The sequence below is a fragment of the Budorcas taxicolor genome, chromosome 4 (assembly GCF_023091745.1).
Source record: "Budorcas taxicolor isolate Tak-1 chromosome 4, Takin1.1, whole genome shotgun sequence".
NCBI classification, from domain to species: domain Eukaryota; kingdom Metazoa; phylum Chordata; class Mammalia; order Artiodactyla; family Bovidae; genus Budorcas; species Budorcas taxicolor.
In genome coordinates, this window is record NC_068913.1 from 88368994 (window position 1) to 88381708 (window position 12715).

A 12715-nucleotide genomic window follows, 5' to 3' on the forward strand; every position below is an offset into this window, starting at 1 on the left:
GTTTCAAGAATTAAAAAGTCCAAGCTTTAGATTTCCTTTCACTAATCAGAGAGTAAAACACACTTTAACATCTCCAAAAATAATTTTTTGAAGTTTAGAAACAAGACTGTGATTTAAAATTCACAGAGTAACCATGTTTTGAAATCAGTTTTACTTCTTCTTCTTTTAAAATTGGGACTTATTTACCTACTGTTATTTCAATACTGTCATCTCTCGACAGGTATTCCAATACAGGCTCAGATACGTAACCAGATCCAAGAACCAAGACCTTTTTCTTGGTGCCCATTGAAAGTGACTGAGCACGTTCCCTATAAATAAAAGGAGGGGAGAAAATATTAACAAAAAAAGTTTTAAATAAAACATTGCTGTCCCCAAACCAAACTAAAACATAGACTGTGAAGCAGGAGGTGGTCCTAAGATGGCGGAGGAATAGGACAGGGAGACCACTTTCTGCCCCACAAATTCATCAAAAGAGCATTTGAACGCTGAGTAAATTCCACAAAACAACTTCTGAATGCCGGCAGAAAACATCAGGCACCCAGAAAAGCAGCCCATTGTCTTCAAAAGGAGGTAGGAAAAAATATAAAAGATAAAAAGAGAGACAAAAGAGGTAGGGACAGAGATCCATCCTGGGAAGGGAGTCTTAAAAGAAGAGAGGTTTCCAAACACCAGGAAACACTCTCACTGGTGAGTCTGTGGCGAGCTTTGGAACCTCAGAGGGCAACATAACCGGGAGGAAAAAGTAAATAATTAAAACCCACAAATTACGTGCCCAACAGTAACTCCCAGTGGAGAAGCAGCACAGACGCCCGCATCCCCCACTAGCAAGCAGGGGCTGGGCAGGGAGGCGAGAGCTGCATTGCTTAGAGTAAGGACCGGGCCTGAATGCCCCAGGGCAATCTGAGGGAACTAACTTGAGAAAGCAAACCAGACTGCGGGATAGCTAATCCGTGAAAAGCCCTACCCTAAGACACCACCAGACGCACTCACAGAACAAAGGACTGACTAGAGCTATGCGAAAAGCCCTAACCTAAGACACTGTCAGGACCGCTCAGGGAACAAAGGACTGAGCAGAGCTAGCTGGCTGCGGACCGGCCCATCCCCAGCCGGAGACAAGCAGGCGAGGGCAGCCAAAGCTGGAAGGGGGCAATCGTGGCCCCAGAGAGGCATCATCTACCAAACTGCAAGCAGGCTTCATTGCTAACCAAGACTTCTTGGGGTTTTGGACGGTCGACAGCCACCTGAGAAGGTGTGCCGGTTGTACACCCAGAAAACCAAGTGGCAGGGACAGGGGATGCAATAAGTCGCAGCTACCATGCTCGCCAAACACCTGGTCACCTGAGTTGCTCAGACCTGGGAAAGGCACAAAACGCAGGCCCAACCGAGTCTGTGCCTTTGAGGAGTACCTGAGTATCTGAACCTGAGCGGCTTAGACCTGGGAAGTGCATACAACCCAGGGCCGGCCTCAGACAGTTCCTGGCAGAGCAACCTAGAGCCTAAGCAGTGTAGACAGGGAAAACACACAAGCTGTGAGCGGGGTCAAACCCAGTGTGGCCAAGACACTGCAAGCACACACCAGTGTTATTCATTTGCAGCGTCCCTCCATCCCCACATAACGACTGAACAAGGGAGCCTAAAGAAGTGTCCACCACCGCCCCCTTGTGTCAGGACGAAAATTAGACACTGAAGAGACCAGCAAACAGAAGAAGCTAAAACTGAGGGAACCACCTTGGAAGTGACAGATGGAGAAGTCTTGAGGCTACTGTAACAATAAGACTGAAAACCAGAGGCAGGAGGCTTAAGTCCAAATCCTGAGAATACTAGAGAACTCCTGACTCCAGGGAACATTAATTGATAGGAGCTCATCAAACGCCTCCATACCTACGCTGAAACCAAGCACCACCCAAGGGCCAACAAGTTCCAGAGCAAGACATACCACACAAATTCTCCAGCAACACAGGAACATAGCCCTGAGTTTCAATATACAGGCTGCCCAAAGTCACTCCAAACCCATTGACATCTCATAGCTTATTACTGGACACTTAACTGTACTCCAGAGAGAAGAAATCCAGCTGCACCCACTAGAACACCAACACAAGCTTCCCTAACCAGGAAACCTTGACAAGCCACCCATCCAACCCCACCCACAGTGAAGAAACTCCACAATAAAGAGAACTCCACAAACTGCCAGAATACTGAAAGGCCACCCCAAACGCAGCAATATAAACAATATGAGGCAGAGAAATACCCAGCAGGTAAAGGAACAGAATAAATGCCCACCAAACCAAACGAAAGAGGAAGAGATAGGGAATCTACCTGTAAAGAATTCTGAATAATGATAGTGAAAATGATCCAAAATCTTGAAAACAAAATGAAATTACAGATAAATAGATTAGAGACAAAGATTGAGAAGATGCAAGAAAGGTTTAACAAGGACCTAGAAGAAATAAAAAAGAGTTAATATATCATGAATACTGCAATAAATGAGATAAAAAACACTGGAGGGAACCAACAGTAGAATAACGGAGGCAGAAGATAGGATAAGTGAGGTAGAAGATAGAATGATAGAAATAAATGAAACAGAGAGAAAAAAAAACAAATTAAAAGAAATGAGGACAATCTCAGAGACCTCTGGGACAATATTAAATACCCCAACATTCAAATCATAGAAGTCTCAGAAGAAGAAGAAAAAGAGAAAGCCCATGAGAAAATACTTGAGGAAATAATAGTTGAAAACTTCCCTAAAATGAGAAAGGAAATAATCACCCAAGTCCAAGAAACCCAGAGAGTCCCAAACAGGATCAACCGAAGGTGAAACACCCCAAGGCACGTATTAATCAAATTAACAAAGATCAAACACAAAGAACAAATATTAAAAGCAGCAAGAGAAAAACAACAAATAACTCACAAGGATATTCCCATAAGGATAACAGCTGATCTTTCAATAGAAACTCTTCAGACCAGAAGGGAATGACAGGACATACCTAGAGTAATGAAAGAAAATAACCTACAGCCCAGATCACTGTACCCAGCAAGGATCTCATTCAAATATGAAGGAGAAATCAAAAGCTTTACAGACAAGCAAAAGCTGAGAGAGTTCAGCACCACCAAACCAGCTCTCCAACAAATGCTAAAGGATCTTCTCTAGACAGAAAACACAAAACGGGTGTATAAACCCAAACCCAAAACAATAAAGTAAATGCAACGGGATCATACTCAATAATTACCTTAAATGTAAATAGTTTGAATGCCCCAACCAAAAGACAAAGACTGGCTGAATGGATACAAAAACAAGACCTCTATATATATTGTCTACAAGAGACCCACCTCGAAACAAGGGACACATACAGACTGAAAGTGAAGGGCTGGAAAAAGATATTCCATGCAAATAGAGACCAAAAGAAAGCAGGAGTAGCAATACTCATATCCGATAAAATAGACTTTAAAACAAAGGCTGTGAAAAGAGACAAAGAAGGACACTACATAATGATCAAAAGATCAATCCAAGAAGAAGATATAACAATCAAGCCGGCTTGCGGAGCCGGCTCACTAGGCACGGGCGGCTGCGGGCCGGCTCACTAGCGTGGCCGAGAGGAGCTACCCCACGTCCAAGGTCAGGGGCAGTGGCCTAGAGTGCCCAGCTGCGACAGCACAGGAACAGCCGAGAGGAGCTACCCTGCATTCGAGGTCAGGGGCGGCGGCCGAGAGGAGCTACCCCTAGTCCGAGGTCAGTGGCGGCCGGGAGGATACACCCCGCGTCTGAGATCAGGGGCGGCCAGGAGAAGCCACCTCGCACCCAAGGCCAGGGGCAGTGACCTTGAGGAGCCACCCCGAGCCTGAGGCCAGGGGTGGCAGCTGGGAGGAGCCACTCACGCCCAGGGCCAGGAGGAGCAACCCGAGGAGTGGTGGCTGCACAGCACAGGAGAGCCAAGAGGAGCTATCCCATGTTGAAGGTCAGGAACGGTGGCGGTAAGGAGATATCCCTCATTCAAGGTAAGGAGCAGCATCTGTGCTTTGCTGGAGCAGCTGTGAAGATACCCCATGCCAAGGTAAGAGAAACCCAAGTAAGATGGTAAGTGTTGCAAGAGGGCATCAGAGAGCAGACACACTGAAACCATACTCACAGGAAACTAGTCAATCTAATCACACTAGGACCACAGCCTTGTCTAACTCAATGAAACCAAGCCACGCCTGCAGGGCAACCCAAGACAAGCGGGTCATGGTGGAGAGGCCTGACAGAATGTAGTCCACTGGAGAAGGGAATGGCAAGCCACTTCAGTATTCTTGCCTTGAGAACCCCATGAACAGTAGGAAAAGGCAAACTGATGGCATACCAAAAGAGGAATTACCCAGGTCATTAGGTGCCCAATATACTACTGGAGATCAGTGGAGAAATAACTCCAGAAAGAATGTAGGGATGGAGCCAAAGCAAAAACAATACCCAGTTGTGGATATGACTGGTGATAGAAGCAAGATCTGATGCTGTAAAGAGCAATATTGCATAGGAACCTGGAATGTCAGGTCCATGAATCAAGGCAAATTGGAAGTGGTCAAACAAGAGATGGCAAGGGTGAACATCAACATTTTAGGAATCAGCGAACTAAAATGGAATGGAATGGGTGAACTTAACTCAGATGACCATTACATCTACCACTGTGGGCAGGAATCCCTCAGAAGAAATGGAGTCGCCATCATGATCAACAAAAGAGTTCAAAATGCAGTACCTGGATGCAATCTCAAAAAAGACATGATGATCTCTGTTCGTCTCCAAGACAAACCATTCAATATCACAGTTATCCAAGTCTATGCCCCAACCAGTAATGCTGAAGAAGCTGAAGTTGAATGGTTCTATGAAGACCTACAAGACCTTTTAGAACTAACACCCAAAACAGATGTCCTTTTCATTATAGGGGACTGGAATGCAAAAGTAGGAAGTCAAGAAACACCTGGAGTAACAGGCAAATTTGGCCTTGGAATACAGAATGAAGCAGGGCAAAGACTAATAGAGCTTTGCCTAGAAAATGCACTGGTCATAGCAAACACCCTCTTCCAACAACACAAGAGAAGACTCTACACATGGACATCACCAGATGGTCAACACCGAAATCAGACTGATTATGTTCTTTGCAGCCAAAGATGGAGAAGCTCTATACAGTCAACAAAAACAAGACCAGGAGCTGACTGTGGCTCAGATCATGAACTCCTTATTGCCAAATTCAGACTTAAATTGAAGAAAGTAGGGAAAACCGCTAGACCATTCAGGTATGACCTAAATCAAATCCCTTATGATTATACAGTGGAAGTGAGAAATAGATTTAAGGGTCTAGATCTGATAGATAGAGTGCCTGATGAACTATGGAATGAGGTTCGTGACATTGTACAGGAGACAGGGATCAAGACCATCCCCATGGAAAAGAAATGCAAGAAAGCAAAATGGCTGTCTGGGGAAGCCTTACAAAGAGTTGAGAAAAGAAGAGAGGGGAAAAGCCAAGGAGAAAAGCAAAGATATAAGCAACTGAATGCAGAGTTCCAAAGAATAGCAAGAAGAGATAAGAAAGCCTTCTTCAGCGATCAATGCAAAGAAATAGAGGAAAAGAACAGAATGGGAAAGTCTAGAGATCTCGTCAAGAAAATTAGAGATACCAAGGGAACATTTCATGCAAAGATAGGTCAATAAAGGACAGAAATGGTCTGGACCTAACAGAAGCAGAAGATATGAAGAAGAGGTGGCAAGAATACACAGAAGAACTGCACAAAAAAGATCTTCACGACCCAGATAATCATGATGATGTGATCACTAATCTAGAGCCAGACATCTTGGAATGTGAAGTCAAGTGGGCCTTAGAAAGCATCACTACGAACAAAGCTAGTGGAGGTGATGGAATTCCAGTTGAGCTGTTTCAAATCCTGAAAGATGATGCTGCAAAAGTGCTGCACTCAATATGCCAGCAATTTGGAAAACTCAGCAGTGGCCAGAGGACTGGAAAAGGTCAGTTTTCATTCCAATTCCAAAGAAAGGTAATGCCAAAGAATGCTCAAACTACCACACAATTGCACTCATCTCACATGCTAGTAAAGTAATGCTCAAAATTCTCCAAGCCAGACTTCAGCAATACGTGAACCGTGAACTCCCTGATGTTCAAGCTGGTTTTAGAAAAGGCAGAGGAACCAGAGATCAAATTGCCAATATCCACTGGATCATGGAAAAAGCAAGAGAGTTCCAGAAAAACATCTGCTTTATTGACTATGCCAAAGCCTTTGACTGTGTGGATCACAATAAACTGTGGAGAATTTTGAATGAGATGGGAATACCAGACCACCTAACCTGCCTTTGAGAAATCTGTATGCAGGTCAGGAAGCAACAGTTAGAACTGGACATGGAACAACAGACTGGTTCCAAATAGGAAAAGGAGTACGTCAAGGCTGTATATTGTCACCCTGCTTATTTAACTTCTATGCAGAGTACATCATGAGAAACGCTGGACTGGAAGAAACACAAGCTGGAATCGAGATTGCTGGGAGAAATATCAATAAACTCAGATATGCAGATGACACCACCCTTATGGCAGAAAGTGAAGAGGAGCTAAAAAGCCTCTTGATGAAAGTGAAAGAGGAGAGTGAAAAGTTGGCTTAAAGCTCAACATTCAGAAAACGAAGATCATGGCATCTGGTCCCATCACTTCATGGGAAAGAGATAGGGAAACAGTGGAAACAGTGTCAGACTTTATTTTTTTGGGCTCCAAAATCACTGCAGATGGTGACTGCAGCCATGAAATTAAAAGACGCTTACTCCTTGGAAGAAAAGTTATGAGCAACCTAGATAGTATATTCAAAAGCAGAGACATTACTTTGCGGACTAAGGTCCGTCTAGTCAAGGCTATGGTTTTTCCAGTGGTCATGTACGGATGTGAGAGTTGGACTGTGAAGAAGGATGAGCACCGAAGAATTGATGCTTTTGAACTGTAGTGTTGGAGAAGACTCTTGAGAGTCCCTTGGACTGCAAGGAGATCCAACCACTCCATTCTGAAGGAGATCAGCCCTGGGATTTCTTTGGAAAGAATGATGCTGAAGCTGAAGCTCCAGTACTTTGGCCACCTCATGCGAAGAGTTGACTCATTGGAAAGGACTCTGATGCTGGTTGGGATTGGGGGCAGGAGGAGAAGGGGATGACCCAGGATGAGATGGCTGGATGGCATCATTCCAAGCATCTTTTCTGACACAATGCAGTAAAATTATATCTCAATTACAGGAGAAAAGCTATTAAAAATTCCAACATATGGAGGCTGAACAACACGCTGCTGAATAACCAACAAATCACAGAAGAAATCAAAAAAGAAAGCAAAATATTCATCGAAACGAATGAAAATGAAAACACAACAACCCAAAACCTGTGGGACACTATAAAAGCAGTGCTAAAGGGAAGTTTCATAGCAATACAGGCATATTTCAAGAAACAAGAAAAAAGTCAAATAAATAACCTAACTCTACACCTAAGGCAACTAGAAAAGGAAGAAATGAAGAACCCCAGGGTTAGTAGAAGGAAAGAAATCTTAAATATTAGGGAAGAAATAAATGCAAAAGAAACAAAAGAGACCATAGCAAAAATCAACAAAGCCAAAAGCTTGTTCTTTGAGAGGATAAATAAAATTGACAAACCATTAGCCAGACTCATCAAGAAACAAAGGGAGAAAAATCAAATCAATAAAATTAGAAATGAAAATGGAGAGATCACAACAGACAACACAGAAATACAAAGGATCATAAGAGACTACTATCAGCAATTATATGCCAATAAAATGGACAACGTGGAAGAAATGGACAAATTCTTATAGAAGTACAACTTTCCAAAACTGAACTAGGAAGAAATAGAAAATCTTAACAGACCCATCACAAGCATGGAAATTGGAACTGTAATCAGAAACCTTCCAGCAAACAAAAGCCCAGGTCCAGATGGCTTCACAGCTGAATTCTACCAAAAATTTAGAGAAGAGCTAACACCTATCCTACTCAAACTCTTCCAGAAAATTGCAGAGGAAGGTAAACTTCCAAACTCATTCTATGAGGCCACCATCACCCTAATACCAAAATCTGACAAAGATCCCACAAAAAAAGAAAACTACAGGCCAATATCACTGATGAACATAGATGCAAAAATCCTCAACAAAATTCTAGCAATCAGAATCCAACAACACATTAAAAAGATCATACACCATGACCAAGTGGGCTTTATCCTAGGGATGCAAGGATTCTTCAATATCCGCAAATCAATCAATGCAATTCACCACATTAACAAATTGAAAAATTTAAAAGCCATATAATTATCTCAATAAATGCAGAGAAAGCCTTTGACAAAATTCAACATCCATTTATGATAAAACTCTCCAGAAAGCAGGAATAGAAGGAACATTCCTCAACATAATAAAAGCTATATATGACAAACCCACAGGAAACTTTATCCTCAATGGTGAATTGAAAGCATTTCCCCTAAAGTCAGGAACAAGACAAGGGTGCCCACTCTCACCACTACTCTTCAACATGGTTTTGGAAGTTTTGGCCACAGCAATCAGAGCAGAAAAAGAAATAAAAGGAATCCAAATTGGAAAAGAAGTAAAACTCTCACTGTTTGCAGATGACATGATCCTCTACATAGAAAACCCTAAAGACTCCACCAGAAAATTACTAGCGCTAATCAATGAATATAGTAAAGTTGCAAGATATTAATCAACACACAGAAATCCCTTGCATTCCTATACGCTAACAATGAGAAAAGAGAAAGAGAAATTAATTCACCATTGCAACGAAAAGAATAAAATACTTAGGAATATATCTACCTAAAGAAACTAAAGACCTATATATAGAAAATTATAAAAGAAAGAAATCAAAGAGGACACTAATAGATGGAGAGATATACCATGTTCATGGATCAGAAGAATCAATATAGTGAATATGAGTATACTACCCAAAGCAATCTATAGATTCAATGCAATCCCTATCAACCTGCCAACGGTATTTTTCACAGAGCTAGAACAAATAATTTCACAATTTGTATGGAAATACAAAAACCCTCGAACAGCCAAAGCAATCTTGAGAAAGAAGAATGGAACTGGAGGAATCAACCTGCCTGACTTAGTCTCTACTACAAAGCCACAGTCATCAAGACAGTATGGTAGTGGCACAAAGACAGAAATATAGATCAATGGAACAAAATAGAAAGCCCGGAGATAAATCCACACACCTATGGACACCTTATCTTTGACAAAGGAGGCAAGAATATACAATGGATTAAAGACAATCTCTTTAACAAGTGGTGCTGGGAAAACTGGTCAATCACTTGTAAAAGAATGAAACTAGAACACTTTCTAACACCATACACAAAAATAAACTCAAAATGGATTAAAGATCTAAACTTAAGACCAGAAACTATAAATCTCCTAGAGGAGAACATAGGCAAAACACTCTCCAACATAAATCACAGCAGGATCCTCTCTGAGCCATCTCCCAGAATATTGGAAATAAAAGCAAAAATAAACAAATGGGACCTAATTAAAATTAAAAGCTTCTGCACAACAAAGGAAACTATAAGCAAGGTGAAAAGACAGCCTTCAGAATGGGAGAAAACAATAGCAAATGAAGCAACTGACAAACAACTAATCTCAAAAATATACAAGCAGCTCCTGCAGCTCAATTCCAGAAAAATAAACGACCCAATCAAAAAATGGGCCAAAGAACTAAATAGACATTTCTCCAAAGAAGACATACAGATGGCTAACAAACACATGAAAAGATGTTCAACATCACTCATTATTAGAGAAATGCAAATCAAAACCACAATGAGGTACCATTTCACACCAGTCAGAATGGCTGCGATCCAAAAGTCTACAAGCAATAAATGCTGGAGAGGGTGTGGAGAAAAGGGAACCCTCTTACACTGTTGGTGGGAATGCAAACTAGTACAGCCACTGTGGAGAACAGTGTGGAGATTCCTTTAAAAACTGGAACTAGAACTGCTTTATGACCCAGCAATCCCACTGCTGGGCATACACACTGAGGAAACCAGAATTGAAAGAGACATGTGTACCCCAATGTTCATCACAGCACTGTTTATAATAGCCTGGACATGGAAGCAACCTAGACGTCCATCAGCAGACGAATGGATAAGAAAGCTGTGGTACATATACACAATGGAGTATTACTCAGGCATTGAAAAGAATACATTTGAATCAGTTCTAATGAGGTGGATGAAACTGGAGCTTATTAAACAGAGTGAAGTAAGCCAGAAAGAAAAACACCAATACAGTATACTAATGCATATATACAAAATTTAGAAAGATGGTAATGATAACCCTCTATGCGAGACAGCAAAAGGGACACAGATGTATAGAATAGTCTTTTGGACTCTGTGGGAGAGGGCGAGGGTGGGATGGTTTGGGAGAATGGCATTGAAACATATATAATATCATATGTGAAATGAATTGCCAGTCCAGGTTCGATGCATGATACAGGATGCTTGGGGCTGGTGCACTGGGATGACCCAGAGGGATAGTATGGGGAGGGAGTTGGGAAGGGGGTTCAGGATGAGGAACACATGTACACCCGTGGCAGATTCATGTCAATGTATGGCAAAACCAATACAATATTGTAAAGTAGCCTCCAATTAAAATAAATAAATTTATATTTTAAAAATAAATAAATAAAACTTAGACTGTGAAGCAATCATTTTCCCCCCACATTTCTTACAATAAGAATCTCACCAGGAGTTCCCAATACCAACATTTTACATTAATTATTTTATATCCCATATAATGAACAATAGATCCAGACATCTTTGATGTGTATGAATTCCCAGTGCCACTTGTGAGGTACAAGTGCTGGACCAATGCCTGGCTGTTCACAACTGAGTCACTTGGTCTCACACTATCCTTCCAGGGGAGGACATTGATTCAAAATCATGCTAGGGGCCTTTTATCAGAAACCTATTTACTCCTCACAACAATCTGAGGATACTACAATCTGAGCAGGAGGTTATTATCCATATTAGACACAGTCTTGTGATTTATCTTTTGGGTCACTTGAAACCAGTGAAAACCATGATTTTCTCTCTCTCTTTTTTTTTTTTTTTTCCAAACTCTAAACTTTTTATTTTGTATTGGGATATTGCCAATTAACAATGTTGTGATAGTTTCAGGAGAACAATGAAGAAACTCAGCTATACATATACGTGTATCCATTCTCCCCCAAACCCTTCTCCCATCCAGGCTGGCACATAACATTGAACAGAATTCCATGTACTACACAATAGGTCTTTGTTGGTTATCCATTTTGAATATATCAATATGTGCATGACCTTCCCAAATTCCCTAACTATCCCTTCCCTTTGGGAAACTAAGTTCATTTTCTAAGTTTGTGAGTCTCTTTCTAAAACCATAATCTTGAAATCACAAATGGTATGGGTTAAATGTAGAAATCTAAGATGAGTCACTAGGCAGAACTCTAATTCTTGAATTTCTCTGTTGTTAGAATTTGTACTTGCCTGACAGTTAATGATTTGTCTTTCCTACAAACTCTGACCTCCAAGATAGTGACTAAGTCTTCTCCATCTTTATAAGCCCACTATTGCTCATTGCATTCTGTCTTAAAGATACTCATTAAAAGTCTTCTGAATCAAATTCCCAGATATCAGTATAAAACCATGGATATGGTTTGGTGCCAGAGACTTAAGCAGAAGGCTCTGTTGCTGGAATCTTTTAGGCTAGGATGTCTCTCAAGCTTTAACCTTAATTTAATTTCACTTAATTTCATTAATTATAAGTAAATAAAAATAAATGTAAATATAAAATGCTCCCACCTCTCTTCAATCCCAACACTCCTATCACTGATGATGGGAGCTTTCATTTAACTTCCACCTCTATCCCATTTCACCTCCCAGAAGGAAGCACTATCTTTGGCTATTATAGATCCTTTCTAATAACATCTTCTGCAGTTTGGGTATATGAAACACAGTATTTTGATCTCTAAAAAGAAAATGTTCAAAATACATTTTTAAAAACTTACTTCTAGATATCATTAATACTATCTGCCCCATCAGCAACCCCACACTCCTGGTTAATAATTACTGTGCTAAATAAAGGGGCTTCCCTGGTGGCTCAGATGGTAAAAGAATTGCCTGCAATGTGGGAGACCTGGGTCAGGAAGATCCCCTGGAGGAGTGCATGGCGACCCATTCCAGCATTCTTGCTTGGAGAATCCCCATGAATGGAGAAGCCTGGCAAGGTACAGTCCATGGGGTTGCAAAGAGTCAGACACACCTGAGCGACTAAGCACAGGACAACGAATGAAGAGAACAAAACAATAAGGCAGGGATTCAAGGAAACTCTAATTTCCTTCCAAAATGCAATCTTCATTTTCAATCTCTTGGCACAAGATTCTACCTGGGAAGGAAGGCAGGAAGTCCTAGCAGTCAGACCTGCTGCTACATGGAATATGGTATATAAAGAGTGACTAGTCATGTTAGACATGTCATTGAGATTAATCATGTAAGAAAGATAATCAGAATGAAAATCCAAAGATAAACAAAACTATGAAGAACAAATATATGAAGTTTCCCCTATAAGACACTCACCTATGGAGTTCTATAAACTAATTGCTTTTTCATAAAAAAAAAAAATTATATACCCCTGGTATCATGATAGAATACTTCACTAACATACAAAAGTAA

At 41.1% G+C, this 12715-nt stretch overlaps 1 protein-coding gene across 1 annotated transcript in view; it reads right to left on the minus strand.

Moving 5' to 3' along the window:
• AASS (aminoadipate-semialdehyde synthase) overlaps nucleotides 1-12715 on the minus strand; it is a 79824-nt gene that overhangs the window by 30722 nt on the left and 36387 nt on the right. The window contains exon 14 of the mRNA XM_052638780.1: nucleotides 187-308. Within this exon, the coding sequence (XP_052494740.1) occupies nucleotides 187-308 (122 nt within the window). The remainder of the gene's footprint in view (nucleotides 1-186; nucleotides 309-12715) is intronic.